Raw genomic sequence first — 13,922 nt, forward strand, 5'->3', positions numbered from 1 at the left:
GTTGATCTAACCAAAGAAATTGACAGTTTATTATTTCCTAAATAATTGTGATGGAAATGATCTTGATAAATTTGCTCATTCTAATGATGCTCATTTTGTACGGAATGAAATCTCTTTATTTCATGAAATTTGTGTTAATTTTTTATTGACACGCTGGCCAGAGACGATACGGATGGATATGAAGGCTGACGAACAGCATTGTCTCGCAGGAGCTCGAGTCCCTTTCCGGTGGCATGCAGGGATGACGGTACGAGTTGTACGATACAACTCTGTACTACGTCACCACAGGTGTGCAGAGCCAGCCAGGTGGATATGTGGCCAGCGTGGTGTTGTGTTCTTTTAGTGTGTTGATATGCACAGTCTTGACTGGCATATATTTTTCTCTTCCCTTTTGTGCCCTTTCCTCCGCAATGTATTGCATTCACTTATGAATAAAATTCCCATTTTATTCACGTGTGTTGTCTCATATTCATTCGTCATCCGGGATACGAGGATTAAACCTCGTATTCCCTATAATAAGGACGAGGACGATGTCGCCATTGTGTACATTAAGAGGGAGCCGGAGGAGATCATCCGCAAGCTGCTGGTACGCGTCGTGGTGGGGAAGCATGTGCAGTATGCGGCGCGTGGAGCCGTTCAGGATCTGCTGCCGGATGCTGCTTATTTCCAGCATGGACTGACTCCGGTGGGCAACGAATATACGGTGGTGGTGCCGGACGGTGTGGACCCGCTGGCGGCTCATTCCGTCCTGCTGACCGCGCTTACTCCCGGAGTACCCCTCAACTGGAAGGCAACGGCCAAGGGCTTGACGGTGGAGCAGCTGCGGAAAGCGGCGGCGCACTTCAATATCAGCGTCGAAAAGCTGGGTAAGGCTAACAAATACGAGCAAGTAGTCCAAATCGCAAGAGAAAGGACAGATGAAATTCCTTGTTTGTTTATGTGTTTTTGAAAAGTTCGATGGAGACTGCAGACTGCAGAGGATAAATGGCGATAAAGTGTTAACAAGCAGTAATTTTGCCTTGTCGCTCTGCCGCCTGATGCTTGCCTTTAAAAATAATGTGTATCTGTAGATGCTGTCGACATACGAGTTAAGCATTTCTTACAGAACGCTAAAATATTTAAGCTTCGAATTTGTAGGCAGTTTCGTTGGGTGTTATAAACCAAAATCACACTACATTCTGTACTTGTACTCTACTCTGCTGTACTGTACTCTACTTGTACTCTGCTGATCTTCGAGACCTTCTAACGTTTAAAAATATAGTTATTTTACTCACTTTAATAAATTGTTTAGCAGTAGAAGGCCTTTTATTTCATCTGTTAATTTGTAGTGTACAAGTAAAAATTATTGCTCATTTTATTTGTAACTGTTTTAGTTTAGACTGCAGGTTTGTGTTGGTATCAAATTTACGGTAAGATTTTGCAGGGCTACCACCGCCTAAGCCCAGCAGTAGTGGGCAACGCGCTAACATAAACCCTGCACCGGGACCGTCGAGCGCTCCGTCCGGACAGGCTGGCAGTGCTAGAGCCATAGATAACCAGGACGACGTCGAGATCTTCGAAGACGAAGATTCTTCTGTTGATTCGGATTCGGACTCAGCAGACGAAGATTGGTCAGGTTGCTCGGAGTCCGAAGATGGTGATGCAGATCCTCCGGATCCGAATGGCGTCCCTACAAAATCGTATGAGGAGATGCAGGATACATTCCGGTCCTATTCCAACACGCCCGAATTTTTGAACCTGCCTTTCAAACAGCTGTTAACGCTGATTGGGAAAGGTTTCTTGGCAGTGCGGTCCGAAAAGGATGTCTATCAGGTACTGTACGTAGGGGCCGTATGGCGTTCAATCACTGGTGGATACCACACATTTGCAAAAAACAAGGAGGAATATTTAATAATGATGATAATTTTGCGATTTCACATCTTGCAGCCTGAAGGTTGCTGTACAAGCCCGGTGATTAGCGTTTTGCGTGAAGGTACAGCGAGAACTGCAGATTCACGAGCTGCCTAAGCTCCATACTGCGACCCGCCACGCTACACATGTAGCGGGCCTAATGCATGTAACGCGTAAAGAGTACGAGTACTCTTTGCGCGTTACATGCATTAGGCAACGCAGATGCACGTCTAATAGATATCGTTTAGACTAAAACATTTTTACTTATCGATTTTACTTATCGAATTCACTTAACGTAATAATTCACTGGGTGATTCTAAGCGCCGGCATCGCGTTTACCTCTACGCTAGAAACTAATTACCCGCCTTCGGCGGCCTGAGTTGATTGTACCGCGAGACTATAATTATTACTTCTTAGCAATTATAGTAGTGTGGTCTGCACGGTTCTTTAGATGTTCCGTCTTCTTTAAATATTCCTGATCTCTTTTGCATCTCTGACGTTATTTATCATTTTAGGCAGTGATGAAGTGGTGCAATTACCAGCGCAAATCGCGCTGTAAGGAACGCATTCTGGCACCATTATTAGCCGAGATTCGCTGGGATCTGTTAATTGATACTCTGGAGCAGAAAATTTCAACGGCAAAAGATCCGACACTCAAGATACTGTCTGATATAAAGAAAGTTGTTAAGCCGACATGGCGCCGGATCACGGCTGAACCACGACAACGCCATTTCACTGAAACTGTGTACACATTCCACGCTGACCGACATCAGGTTAGCCTACGTCGCTTCGACTGGCGGAACAACACCCTGTCCGCCACCATTTCGCTGAAAGGTGTTCCCGCATCATCGACGTGGAAGGAATTCGGTCCGGTGGTCGACAATAAATTGTCTTTCCGGGTGCAGCGCGGTGCCAAATTGCAGACCTTTCAGTATTGTCCGGTTTCGAAGAAAGTTCGCCTTTTGTACGATGAACCACTGGCAACGGGTAGAGTCGGCCCGACAGCGTATTTAAACGGACTACTGCACCGCTGGGATTTTAAGAACGAGGATTATGATAACAATTCTACCTACGATCCGGTTTCCAAAGAAACTGTGGAAGATCTCCAACCTCCTTATGAGCTGAGGTAACGTACATACATACCTAAATACTGTAGTTGCAGAAAAAACTGCTTATAACTTGTAAAGGCGAGTAGTTGCGATAATTCTTCTGAAAGTGTTCGGAATGCGAAAGGGTCGAAGTAACTTTAGTTCTCAAACTCGCTCCAAAATTAATGATTTCAAACCCAAATTCTCAGACTCACCATCTTTAATTGATTGGCTATTGTCAAGCGTGCTGAAAAAACTATTGTACCAGTTGGTCTATGGAAAAATGCAGCTGTTGCTTTCCTCGTCTGATTGATGTTTAAAAATACAGTGCTATCTTCGATTCAACAGGAAAGAGGCGGCATTCGACTGCTTCGACGATAAGTTGTATTACTGCGGCGGGATGCCCATATTCGGACAGCGTCGTCATTCAGCTGTATCGATGGTAGAAATGTACGATGCCGAGCCCGACAACCAGTATTGGACCTCTTTACCCAGTATGCGTTTCGCACGCCGCTGTTTCGCAGTCAAGGTCTTCAATGGATACCTGTACGCGACGGGAGGCGCGTGTAATTCCGGGGAAACCTTCCACCAAGGTATCATGCACACGTGTGAACGACTGCAGCTGGACAATCCGGAGGCGGAATGGGAACGCATAGCGGATTTAGAGGAGGCCCGATACAACCATGCTATGTTTGTTGTTAATGGCCGGCTGTACGTCTGTGGAGGAAGTGTATGGTACGGGACGCAAAGTACCACCATGGAGAGATACGATGCCGAAAAGAATCAGTGGGATCGCTTCTTTGATACGGAACAAAACCTGTTTGGAGCCATTTCTCACTGCGCCACGCTAACTCAGTGCTACAAAGGCTGAACACTGCTCACCAGTTCGGCTGTCGTGCCGAAATTTGATTGAGAGGATGATGCATCCATTTGGGCTGGAGTTGGAAAATTGCCGTTCATTAGTTTCGTTTGGAACATGGTTATTCGCTCACATTTTTATAAATGGTCTTTGACATCAACCAGACTCGGAATTGATTAGCGCATTTAATTCTTCTGTATCTTTGTTTGTACATGGCATTGGTCTGTGTGGACGGAATGGTACGTAGTCGAATGTTAGTTGTTAAATTTGTAATGGCGCTGTTTTAGTTTCGTAACACTTGCTCTGTACTGCAGTTTTTGTTGACAACGGTCTCAAGACTTGATCTTGGAATTCTGGTGCGTCGTGTATAAATAACTGCAGCTGTTTTTGCAAGAATAAGCGCATTGCCCGGCGTGCAGACATCGTGTACGAGTACATTATTAACATTCATTCATTTGTCCCATTTCTGCACGCAAGTTTTGTTGCCCTTGGAACATAATATGGTCAATGTGAGCAGTAATTATTGCTGCCTCTTTATCGCATGTAATAATACTGACTCGACGAAAACTTTTAGCGGGCTGTTATCATCCGATAAAAGTCTTACAAGTCGACCATAAGCAAGGGTATATACTACATACAACGGCAATTTATTACAGTCACGCTAATGTAACTAAAAAGCGGGAGCCATCGCGTATCTTCTGTTGCATGTTAGGCTGGCAATTCATCTAACCAATAGGTTAATTCGCTTCCTTTTCCCTGTTAAAAAAAATTTGACGACCGTTACATCTGCCACGCCATGCAAGGTTCAAAACAGAGACTTTACCTTTAAAAGAACAGAACCTCGTTGAGTGACGGTTAAAAGTTGGGGCTGGTCCGACTTGCATACGGTGATAAAATGGTCGTAAGTACGCGAGGATATTTGTATGCGTCCTGGCTCACTGTGAGACGCTAGTCGCGAGGCCGTGTTGATTGCATCGCCAAATCTAACAAACAAACCTGCTTATTTTCTTCCCGTTCTTTTAAAATGTTTAGAATTCAGTTATGCGGTACAATAGTCATAGTTATTGTGACTGGCAGTTGCTACTTACAAGCAATAGCGAGGCATTTTCAGTCCCACAACGCCAGCAACGCATGCACCTAATAAGAAAGCGCTTACAAATAAGACTATGTCGCGTTTCAGAGCTTTTCGAACCGGTGTTTATGCCGATTTGAATTTGTAAAGTGTCATCCATCTTGATCCGTTGCCGATTACTGTTATCAAGTGCTGTATGCCGGGTGAGGACCTTCGCAAAGGCTTGTCGAAGAGCACAACTTCCTCGGCATAATTCCCATGCGTGCTTATCGTACACAACCGGCAATCCACTGGCTACCTATCACAAGGCAGCAAAATTCAAAGCCATCCAGAAGCAGCAAATAAAAGAAAATGACGTAGTACCATGTAACTGTCGCCGACGGTTTCCACCTTGTACACCCGAAAGGCGCTCAGTGCTTTGTCGAATTGTCCAAATAACTCGTTCAGGAATATTGTCACCACAACAGGGGATTCCTTCTGATATGCTGAAAACTCGGAAAAGCCCGGCAGATAACTGAACATGATGCTGACACTCGCAAAATTTTCCGGCTGGATCTCTTCGCCCGACTTTAGTCTCCGGATTATTTCTCTACAACGAGCAACATAACCTTGCCCGAGACGGTACAGTAATTAAGACTTGTAAACGAGTTCTGTTTTACATTGGTAGCATTTCCTGAAGCAGCTCGTCGCATAGTCGACGTTCGTTTAGCAGCTCTTGTGAGCGCTCGGCCACGGCTTGTTCTAGTTGGCCTGTGTATTTTTCGATGCGCTTCATAAAAACCTCTACAACGCTGTGACCTGTGTCATCTCCAGTATTCAGCTCCTTCATAACCGCTCGAATACGCTGAATCGTTGGGCGCTTACTCGGATCGCCGTTTAAGCAGGCCGAAATGGTCATGTGTAACCGCATACGCGCTTGACTCCGTTTGCTGTTGCGATGCTTCGGTATTTCGTGGCGCACTGTTGTGTATCTACGGTCGGCAGTATTAATGGTCACTCTGATCCTTTTCCCCGACATTGTTGACGTTCGAACCCGGTCTTCTGGTTGACTTGTACCGGTAGCGTGCTTTCCCGCGGGTGTTTCTTGTTCCATGTAGTAATCGAGAAAATACTGAAAGATCTTACTTAACGAGTACATATCTGCAGACTGCGTGTTCAGGGCATGAATGACCAGTGCAACCATATCGTTACACTGCGAACTGTATAGGAATCCTTGCAGCTCCGGAGTGCACCACTTCGCTAGATAATCTTTGTTAAACGCTTTGGTAGCTTCTGTACAAGGCCGAGATACCAGATCGGGTAGGTTGTTTGCTGACGGACTACTACTTAAGCAGAAGCGGCGATCGGTACCAAAGATGTCGTATATTCCAACGCAAGCCAGCTTAAGCGACAACCTTTTGTCCACTAAACACACTTCAGGTCGCAGGTGACCGTGACGATGTAGCGGAGATGTGTGGACCAGAAAGATAGCCTAGTAAAGAGAATAAGATCTGACTTCTTAATAAATAATGGTTTACTGATCAGCGTCGATAAACCTGTGTGAGGTCCATAAACAACGACGTCAGCATATCCCAGTCCAAACGAACATTGCTCCTTATTAGATCCGCAATGTTCCCTCGGTGGCAATATTCACTCAAAACGATGGCACAGACGCCCGGTTCATCGCCGGGGGGTATGGATATTGGACACAAGTGGAAACCAATCACGGTGCTGATGTTCATGTGATGATGAGACAGTTGCCAGACCTTAAACGCCAAAGTAAGAAAAAGTGAATAACCTTTCTCGCTAAACTGTAAAAAGAGCAGGAACTTTTTTTATAAGACAAACCTGTTGTATCAAACGAATAGCTTTGCTGAAAGTGAACAAGAGTGTACTTTCGGCCTCGCTAACGCTTTTTTGCCGGCTAATGCTTTTTCTCCTTGTAACCAGCTGCTCACTGGCCACTCGTAAGAAAAACATTTTGGCAAAAACCATAACGCCTTGATAAAATACAGTCACATGCCGTCCGCCGCCATGCATTTGTAGTAGGGCTATTGCACTGGGATCAGACGAGCAACCGACAAAGTCAGTGCTGTCGGCTTTGAATGGCTTAGCAGGCTCGACTGAATCGGAGATTAGAGTTGATGCTTTGTGGTACCTCACCCCAGTCGAGCGCTGCTGGAGCTGCACCTTTAATTGGCTGACATCCAATTGCCACCTTGCGTCTGCCCCATTTCTCAGTAAACGTCTACAAATGAAAGGTTTTATTTGTCCTTTATAAGTACAGTAATAGTTTTATAGCTAGGAGCAGACACAGTCGTTTGATAGAGACCGACGGTCTGCTGATATTACTGTTCCTAAATCACTATAGTTGTAAGTATATCTTCATATGTATGTTTATAATTCCTGTTATAAATGCATAAGGTGGTAGTACCTCATGAAAAGTGCAACGACGATTAATCCAAAGGACAAACTTCCGCATGTCACCACAAGAGCGAGCATCAGATCATTTTCTAACGCAGAAAGGTTGCTTTAGAAGATTAGTCCATGCTATAAAACGCACCCAGTGTATACTGGATTGAACGAGATTCACCTGTATTAGACGAGCACTTTTGATTTCGAAATCCGCATACAGGTTCATTTTGCGGTGGTTTTCCATCGGGTGTCTTCCACACAAGTTTAAATGATGTATTCCTTATCTCTTGCAAATCTTGGTTTGTATGATCCAGAATCTGAACTCTCTGAAAGATTGCATAACACAAACTTTCTTACTGTAAAGTACGTTTTTTTGCCTCAAATGGAAAGGTTTGCAACTGACCTGAAAGAGTTTGGTTTGTCGGTCAAATATGGATACACAAACCGGCACTTGTCGTTCACCAAAGTCATCAACAAATACACCGCCATTCTCTCCGTCAGCAAACTCTCGATTCAAAAACTTTTCCGCCAACATGCTTCCAAATGGCCACTGTTTCTTGTTTTCGTAATTATAAGGGCCAGCAGCTAAGTTGAAATCCGAGAAGCTTTCATTAATCACGCTGGCCATTACGTGAACTGCGCTGTACGCTGACATGGTTGATTCAGTTGGCTAAAAATTAAGCAGCAAATTTCTGTTACCGACTTAAGCTGGAAGTCTTTTCATCCCGAGCTTACCTTGCTTCCCGGTTTGTATGAGGCGTTGTATTTCTCAATAGTTAAGTTCATAAACTGCGAGCGCAACGAACCGGCCAGCTGCTCATCGTGTTCAATACAGTTGACCACTTGCAATATAGAGGCCTTCGAAAAAGCAGCCAGTGCCACCTACAGTGCAGACACTTCCGTAATCTTATTCGTACTAGAACGGTACAATCATTAGTTAGCTATGCTACTTAATGGCAGATAAGTTAATATCCAGATACCACGTATATAAAAACTGAGTTTTTATATACGTAGTATCTGGATATTAACTTATCTGCCTTGAGCGCATGCAACAACGATTAGATTTTCTATAGTTCTTATGGTCGCTTTTGTTTTACCTCGTCGGAATTCTCTTCGTTTTCTATGGAATTACAATTCTGCTTCGTCGTGGTACTGCAAAATGTCCTGGTAACATTAGCGTTCGGAATTCCACCACTGCTGTGCCATCGCGTTAATCCCAGAGGATTTTCCGGCAGTTCTAAACTGATCCAGACCTGCATATACAGACCTTCTTGTGGTTAAAATTTAAGGAAAAACATATTTCGAACATAAGATTTAGTATTTATAAAGAAAGTATTGACACTGACATAGTGTCACTTACATATTCATGAAAGTTGCCTTGCTGTCGTCTAAATGCTTGGATCTGCAAAAAGCCTTTTTCAAAATCCAGGCTTCTTCTATTAAATCGTTCTTGTACATAAGCTAATAACTATGTAATTTTGTTACAATGCGCTCATATTCACGAGTCGTTAATGCAGATCTTTCTCGGAATGCGAACACGCTGACGGCGACGCCAGCGCAACATGACTGGCAGATTTATGTGGTGATTTGTCAACATCACGTACCAAGATTTCCCGGGTGACCAGAGGCGTGCTGGAGATAATTACCACTGCAATCAAAGTTACGTAACTTCATAAAGATGAAACGTAAACAGCTTGTTTGGCTAACGCAAGCGCAAAGCGTGGTAACAAAAGCTATGAAAAGAGGCTCCTACATGTCATTTAGGGATCATTTTTGAGTCAATTCAGCAGTTCTTTTATGCATTCGCAGCAGACAGCTAACATCGAAAACATGATTAAGAAGGTGCATCCAACAAGCGAAACACTCATAATTAAATTTTTTTTGCTGGTAAACAGAGAAACAAATGTATAAATTTCAAAAGTCAGCACAATACTCGCATAACAAAATTTAATACGAGTACAATAAACAAGAAAACACAGACCGTAGTGCGACATTTGATTGCAGACTTACCGCGACAGTTAAGAGCAATATCAGCAACAATGCGCCCATAGTCGATGGTGTCCGAAGCGTTGTGGGCATAGGCAAATAATTGAAGGCGTCGCCGTTCTGGGCAACCGCTGTCCGATGTCCGACTATTGTGCCGGTGACCTTTCGAACAGTGTCCATTTTCCAAGCTATCATCTGTCTTCATGGTTATTATGAGCTTTTTCAAGTATGAATCTAGTCGTCTGTAGATATTGTAGCTAAAGGGAATTTGCTGGGACACGTCATAAGCCAAGCACACGGTCTGCCAGCTGTAGCGCCGCAACAGCGCTGCCACAATGGATAAATAACCATGGAAGTTAAAGTATCCTAGGGATATACTGGTAGGGTAGCGATCACGATCTCGAAATCCTTTTATTGTTAAGCCACTGCAAACGAAGAAGTGATATTTCCGTTTCAAGCAAAGGCAGCCGCTAACTCGCTGCACTGAGATAATTTTTTTGTATCAATAAATGCAAGGCTGAAAAATCTAACGAGCTTGCTGTCGATAATAATTAGAGTGATTACATAAATCTGATTTACGAAGGCGACCACAAAACTTACGTGAGGATCGTCAGCATATTCCACTCTAAAAGAAAACAGAAAATCTTAGAATTAGCAAATTTGTCTGTGCATTCAGGACCGCGCCTGTCGCTGTTACAAACCTTTTCCAAGCTGTGATAGGGTATCGAAATCCGCACACGCTGAATAAATCAGCACTGGAAGCAGCTGGACCAGCTGCTGGCTTGATCGGGTCTGGTTCATCATTAATGCAGCACTGTTTTGGAAGCTGTAGTTTTGGGTTTTGGCAGAGTACCAAGCCGTCGGAGTCAGATTGCGGTAAAAGAAACGGGAAACATCGTCAACGTAAGCTGGTTGATCTGGACAAGATTTAACATTTTTACTGGCCACATAGACCAAGCGAAAACGAATTCCTTGAACGGCATAAATCTGATTGACTTGATCCAGTCCGACGTCGTAGCCTGGTCCAATAAATGGTATAGACGTTTGGATGTATGCCGGCCAGATACCATAAATCAGAAGCACAACTTCTAATGGATTCACTGATTTGATAATATTAAAGGTTTGCAATCCAGTAGCAGGAAGTTCTGTCATGTTACAACTACATCTCGACAATTCCCAACCGAAGAAGGCAGCACTCATAATTAGCAGTGTTGAAACCATTTTGTGGCTCTCAAACGGGTTTTAACGTCCACGAATCTTATTCTGTTACGGTAATATTACGAGACAATGATACTTAAAATGCAATATACCCATTATCAGTTTTCTACAACAAAATGACAGCTTTATATAAACTCTGCAACACTGACTGGATTATCTGTAACTGGAATACAGTACTTCCTTTCAGTTGAACAACTATTATGAAAAAAGCCTACATAAAATATTGCAGTTGGTACAGCAGATAGCCAGCGTTTATATTACGTAATGCACTGAATGTAGTGTGTTCTGGAGAGACTGGCCAGTGTTGTTCAGCAGCTATAACAAAGCCACAACGAGCGAAACGGCCAGAAAACTGCGCAGTCATGCAAAATAATACGTTAGAGCAATAAGTGAAAATCTTCGTCATGATAGAATATGGCTATTGAATGCCGAGTGAAAGACCTAATAATTTGATGGTGTTTCACGAGGATGTGGATGTTGATGGTATGGTTTGCTTAGATTATTAACAGTTCGGTGCACACTTTCCGTGACGCACACTAGTCGGCTCTACACTTGCTACGGAGGTTGGTTGGTTGCTGGTTGTTATTCTATGCATCCACCCAAAAGGTAGGTTGGAGCTAAGCATTCTGTATGCCGCAGTGCTTCAATCTGTGGTCATATTTTGGTTACTTCCGTTGTCCAGTAAAATTTAATTTTTTAGCAATGCAGTCGGATAAGATAGGCTGTTTAATCCAGCAAATTCTGTAGATACGTATCTTATCTTGTACGCATCATCCGACACACCAGGCAGGAAGAGTGAAGGTTAACAGGTTAACAGGTTAACAGTGCGCTGCAATAAATACATCTATACTATTGTTAAATCAACAAAAGTCTCAATGAGTCCATCGTGAGTTTTGATGTTTCCGGCAGGAAGATTTACAAAGCGGAAAACTTCGTGCTAGGCGAAATCAGTAAATTGCTTTACTTATCACTTTCCTGCCAAATACCTACAGATACAACCTTTGTCTTACATTACAGTTTTGATTTTTGAAGAGAAAAGGTTTAGGTAACGTACTCAATCGATCGAAAGACGCATCTGTAAAGCCTCTGTAACGCCGTACAAATAATAATTACCATTTATTAATACATTAATATACATGTAGCAATCAACCTGCAGTAGTCCAAAAAACAAGCAGGTTTTGCAATAGAAATTTGTACGGCGTTCTCAGAATGAGGTTCGGTCACCACCTACGGAACTGAACTCATCCAGTGTGCACCTAGTTCGATGAAGTTCTATTACACTTTCTGGTAAACCGTTTTTGCGCAACAGTTCCACGGCCACCCGTTCATAAAATATTGGTGATGTATATGCAAAAAGCCAAACACGATGTTTGTGAAGTACCACTCAATGGGGATACTTTTTTCCAGTAGTTCGACAATGATACTCATAATTTGTCGTGGAATCCGCGATCTGCGTTTGTTTACACAATTATCCTTACTGTAAATGTGCGTAATTTATTGCGCACTGTACATAGTGGCTACTCGGGTAGGTTTCCACTGTTAATTGACACTGGAACCATAGCAGGTGTGCTCACACTTGTTTTTCCCTGAACAACCTAATCCCTACATAATTCAGTGAAATATACAGCAAAGTGTTGCGGTTGTTGATACGCATTACAGGTTTTCCATAGCTTGCAAAATCTTTGAATGGAGCCCATATTTTGCCCAGACGTCTGATAATATTGCAGCTGTCGATCACTCAGCTGTCTTCTGACTCCATTTCACACCAGTAACGAAACCTACATGGCAGTTTCTGCTGGTCAGTTTTATAGCGGAAAATTTACGGACGAACTTTCCTTCCATACACGCTTTCGAAATGACCTATCACCGCCACCTAAATAAATAGGCATTTTTGATGCTTTTCGAGTCCCCTTTGCCCTTTTCCAGCTGTTCGTAAGCCTTGATTTGAAATGAATACTGCTACAGTTATTCCCATATCGACAATAAGCCATGGTGCAGTTCACGCAATAGCTGACACGGCGACGGTAAACCGACGCCCATGTCTGCATTATATCGCCAAAAATCTTGGACAAAAGCTGTTGGACAAGGTGCGCCGAAAAATCCGGAAATTGTTTGGGAATCGCAAAAGATTGCACTCTCAGACTCCGAATAAGCCGAATGTCTCGATCGCGCATTCAAACCTGGCCGTACAGTACGATTTACCACCTGGCATATGGTGCTGCTACAGTCATTATTACCCTTGTGAAGTGGCATGGTGGCTTTTTGTTATTCTGTACGCGTTGACTGTTGTGGGACTCGGAATTTGGGGATTGGTTTTCCAGTACGAAAACTGTAAGTCGGAGTTATCATGTACTGTAGGTTGATTCGGTTGAAAGCAGCACTAACATTAGCAGTTATGAGAAATCAATACATGTGTAATTGAATCGATGTACATTTGCTTATTGTTGAACATGTAATATTGGTATCCCGGTCAAACTACAGTATTGTTAAATTACTGTATTGTCAATTACGTATGTATATATTGTCAAATACTATAATTATTTAATGCAGCAACATTGTCAAATATATAAATACAGTATTAGTATCGTGGTCACATTATTGTATTGTCAAATTGCAGTTTATGCAAGCTAAATCTGTTTCAACATTTACTTTATACGTTGGTATTGTATATCAGTCTACTAAATAACGGTTAATCGTGTGCTGAATAGGCAGAGCCGACGCCACCGGCCGCATTTCATACGGAAAGGTCACCATACAAATGCCTGTCCGCCAGGACGAAGTCTTTCAATGGATTGATTCAAAAGAGTGGTCCAGAAACTGGAATTACATTAATCATTTTTCCGAACCTCCGGCAGTTGTTCTGCGCAAACTGTGCTATTCTGTTGCCTGCAACAGCCGTAAGCAATCTAAACTTGCATTCTGTAGCACCAAGAGTAGTGATTCGGTTATAATAAAAATTAAGCTACTCCAATAGCCGATCGCATCCTCATCGCAGTATAATTACAGTAGTAGGGGCTTGTTAAATACTTTAGCACAGCGCTGAACATAAAAGAAGTGCTGGGTTTTATTTTGCAAAACCAAAATACTACGATTATTTGGTTTTTGCAAATCATCTGGTAATTAGTAAGGTTTAGGAATGTTGTTCTTTATTGCCCTGGGGTACAACGTATTATGCGTTAATCAAAAACATGACCACCTCATGCAACATAAAAATTTCGTCGAAGTTTACAAATTGTTTTGTGTGTAATACGTTATTTATTAATTTTTGCTTTTTTTCTTCCAGAATCTGAATACGCATACCAACCCTGTCATCGCTCGCAAATACGCGGATGGCAACGATATTCGATTCTGCAGCTTAAAGCCATTGTGACCATTATTGTTGGTTTATGTCAAATCTTTGGTGTAATTCTTCTCC

General features: G+C 42.9%; 2 protein-coding genes across 2 annotated transcripts; one reads left to right on the forward strand and one right to left on the reverse strand.

Moving 5' to 3' along the window:
• Window positions 1-427: 427 nt before the first annotated feature.
• LOC129586488 (kelch-like protein 1) lies at window positions 428-4,143 on the forward strand. The gene is made up of 4 exons (XM_055479749.1): window positions 428-866; window positions 1,424-1,812; window positions 2,406-3,016; window positions 3,327-4,143. Exons 1-4 carry the CDS (start codon window positions 428-430, stop codon window positions 3,847-3,849), a joined length of 1,962 nt encoding a protein of 653 aa, XP_055335724.1. The 3' UTR covers window positions 3,850-4,143.
• A 226-nt stretch (window positions 4,144-4,369) lies between these two features.
• Window positions 4,370-10,090, reverse strand: LOC129586489 (atrial natriuretic peptide receptor 1-like). Its single transcript, XM_055479750.1, has 18 exons — window positions 9,991-10,090; window positions 9,890-9,914; window positions 9,314-9,714; window positions 8,908-8,951; window positions 8,664-8,705; window positions 8,401-8,556; window positions 8,039-8,185; window positions 7,707-7,973; window positions 7,482-7,629; window positions 7,323-7,401; window positions 6,737-7,136; window positions 6,445-6,654; window positions 5,569-6,380; window positions 5,273-5,498; window positions 5,030-5,207; window positions 4,926-4,974; window positions 4,661-4,820; window positions 4,370-4,593 (listed from the first exon to the last, which is right to left on the reverse strand). Exons 1-18 carry the CDS (start codon window positions 10,088-10,090, stop codon window positions 4,546-4,548), a joined length of 3,492 nt encoding a protein of 1,163 aa, XP_055335725.1. The 3' UTR covers window positions 4,370-4,545.
• Window positions 10,091-13,922: the final 3,832 nt, after the last annotated feature.

Source organism: Paramacrobiotus metropolitanus, unplaced genomic scaffold (assembly GCF_019649055.1).
Source record: "Paramacrobiotus metropolitanus isolate TYO unplaced genomic scaffold, Prichtersi_v1.0 Parri_scaffold0000021, whole genome shotgun sequence".
NCBI classification, from domain to species: Eukaryota; Metazoa; Tardigrada; class Eutardigrada; order Parachela; family Macrobiotidae; genus Paramacrobiotus; species Paramacrobiotus metropolitanus.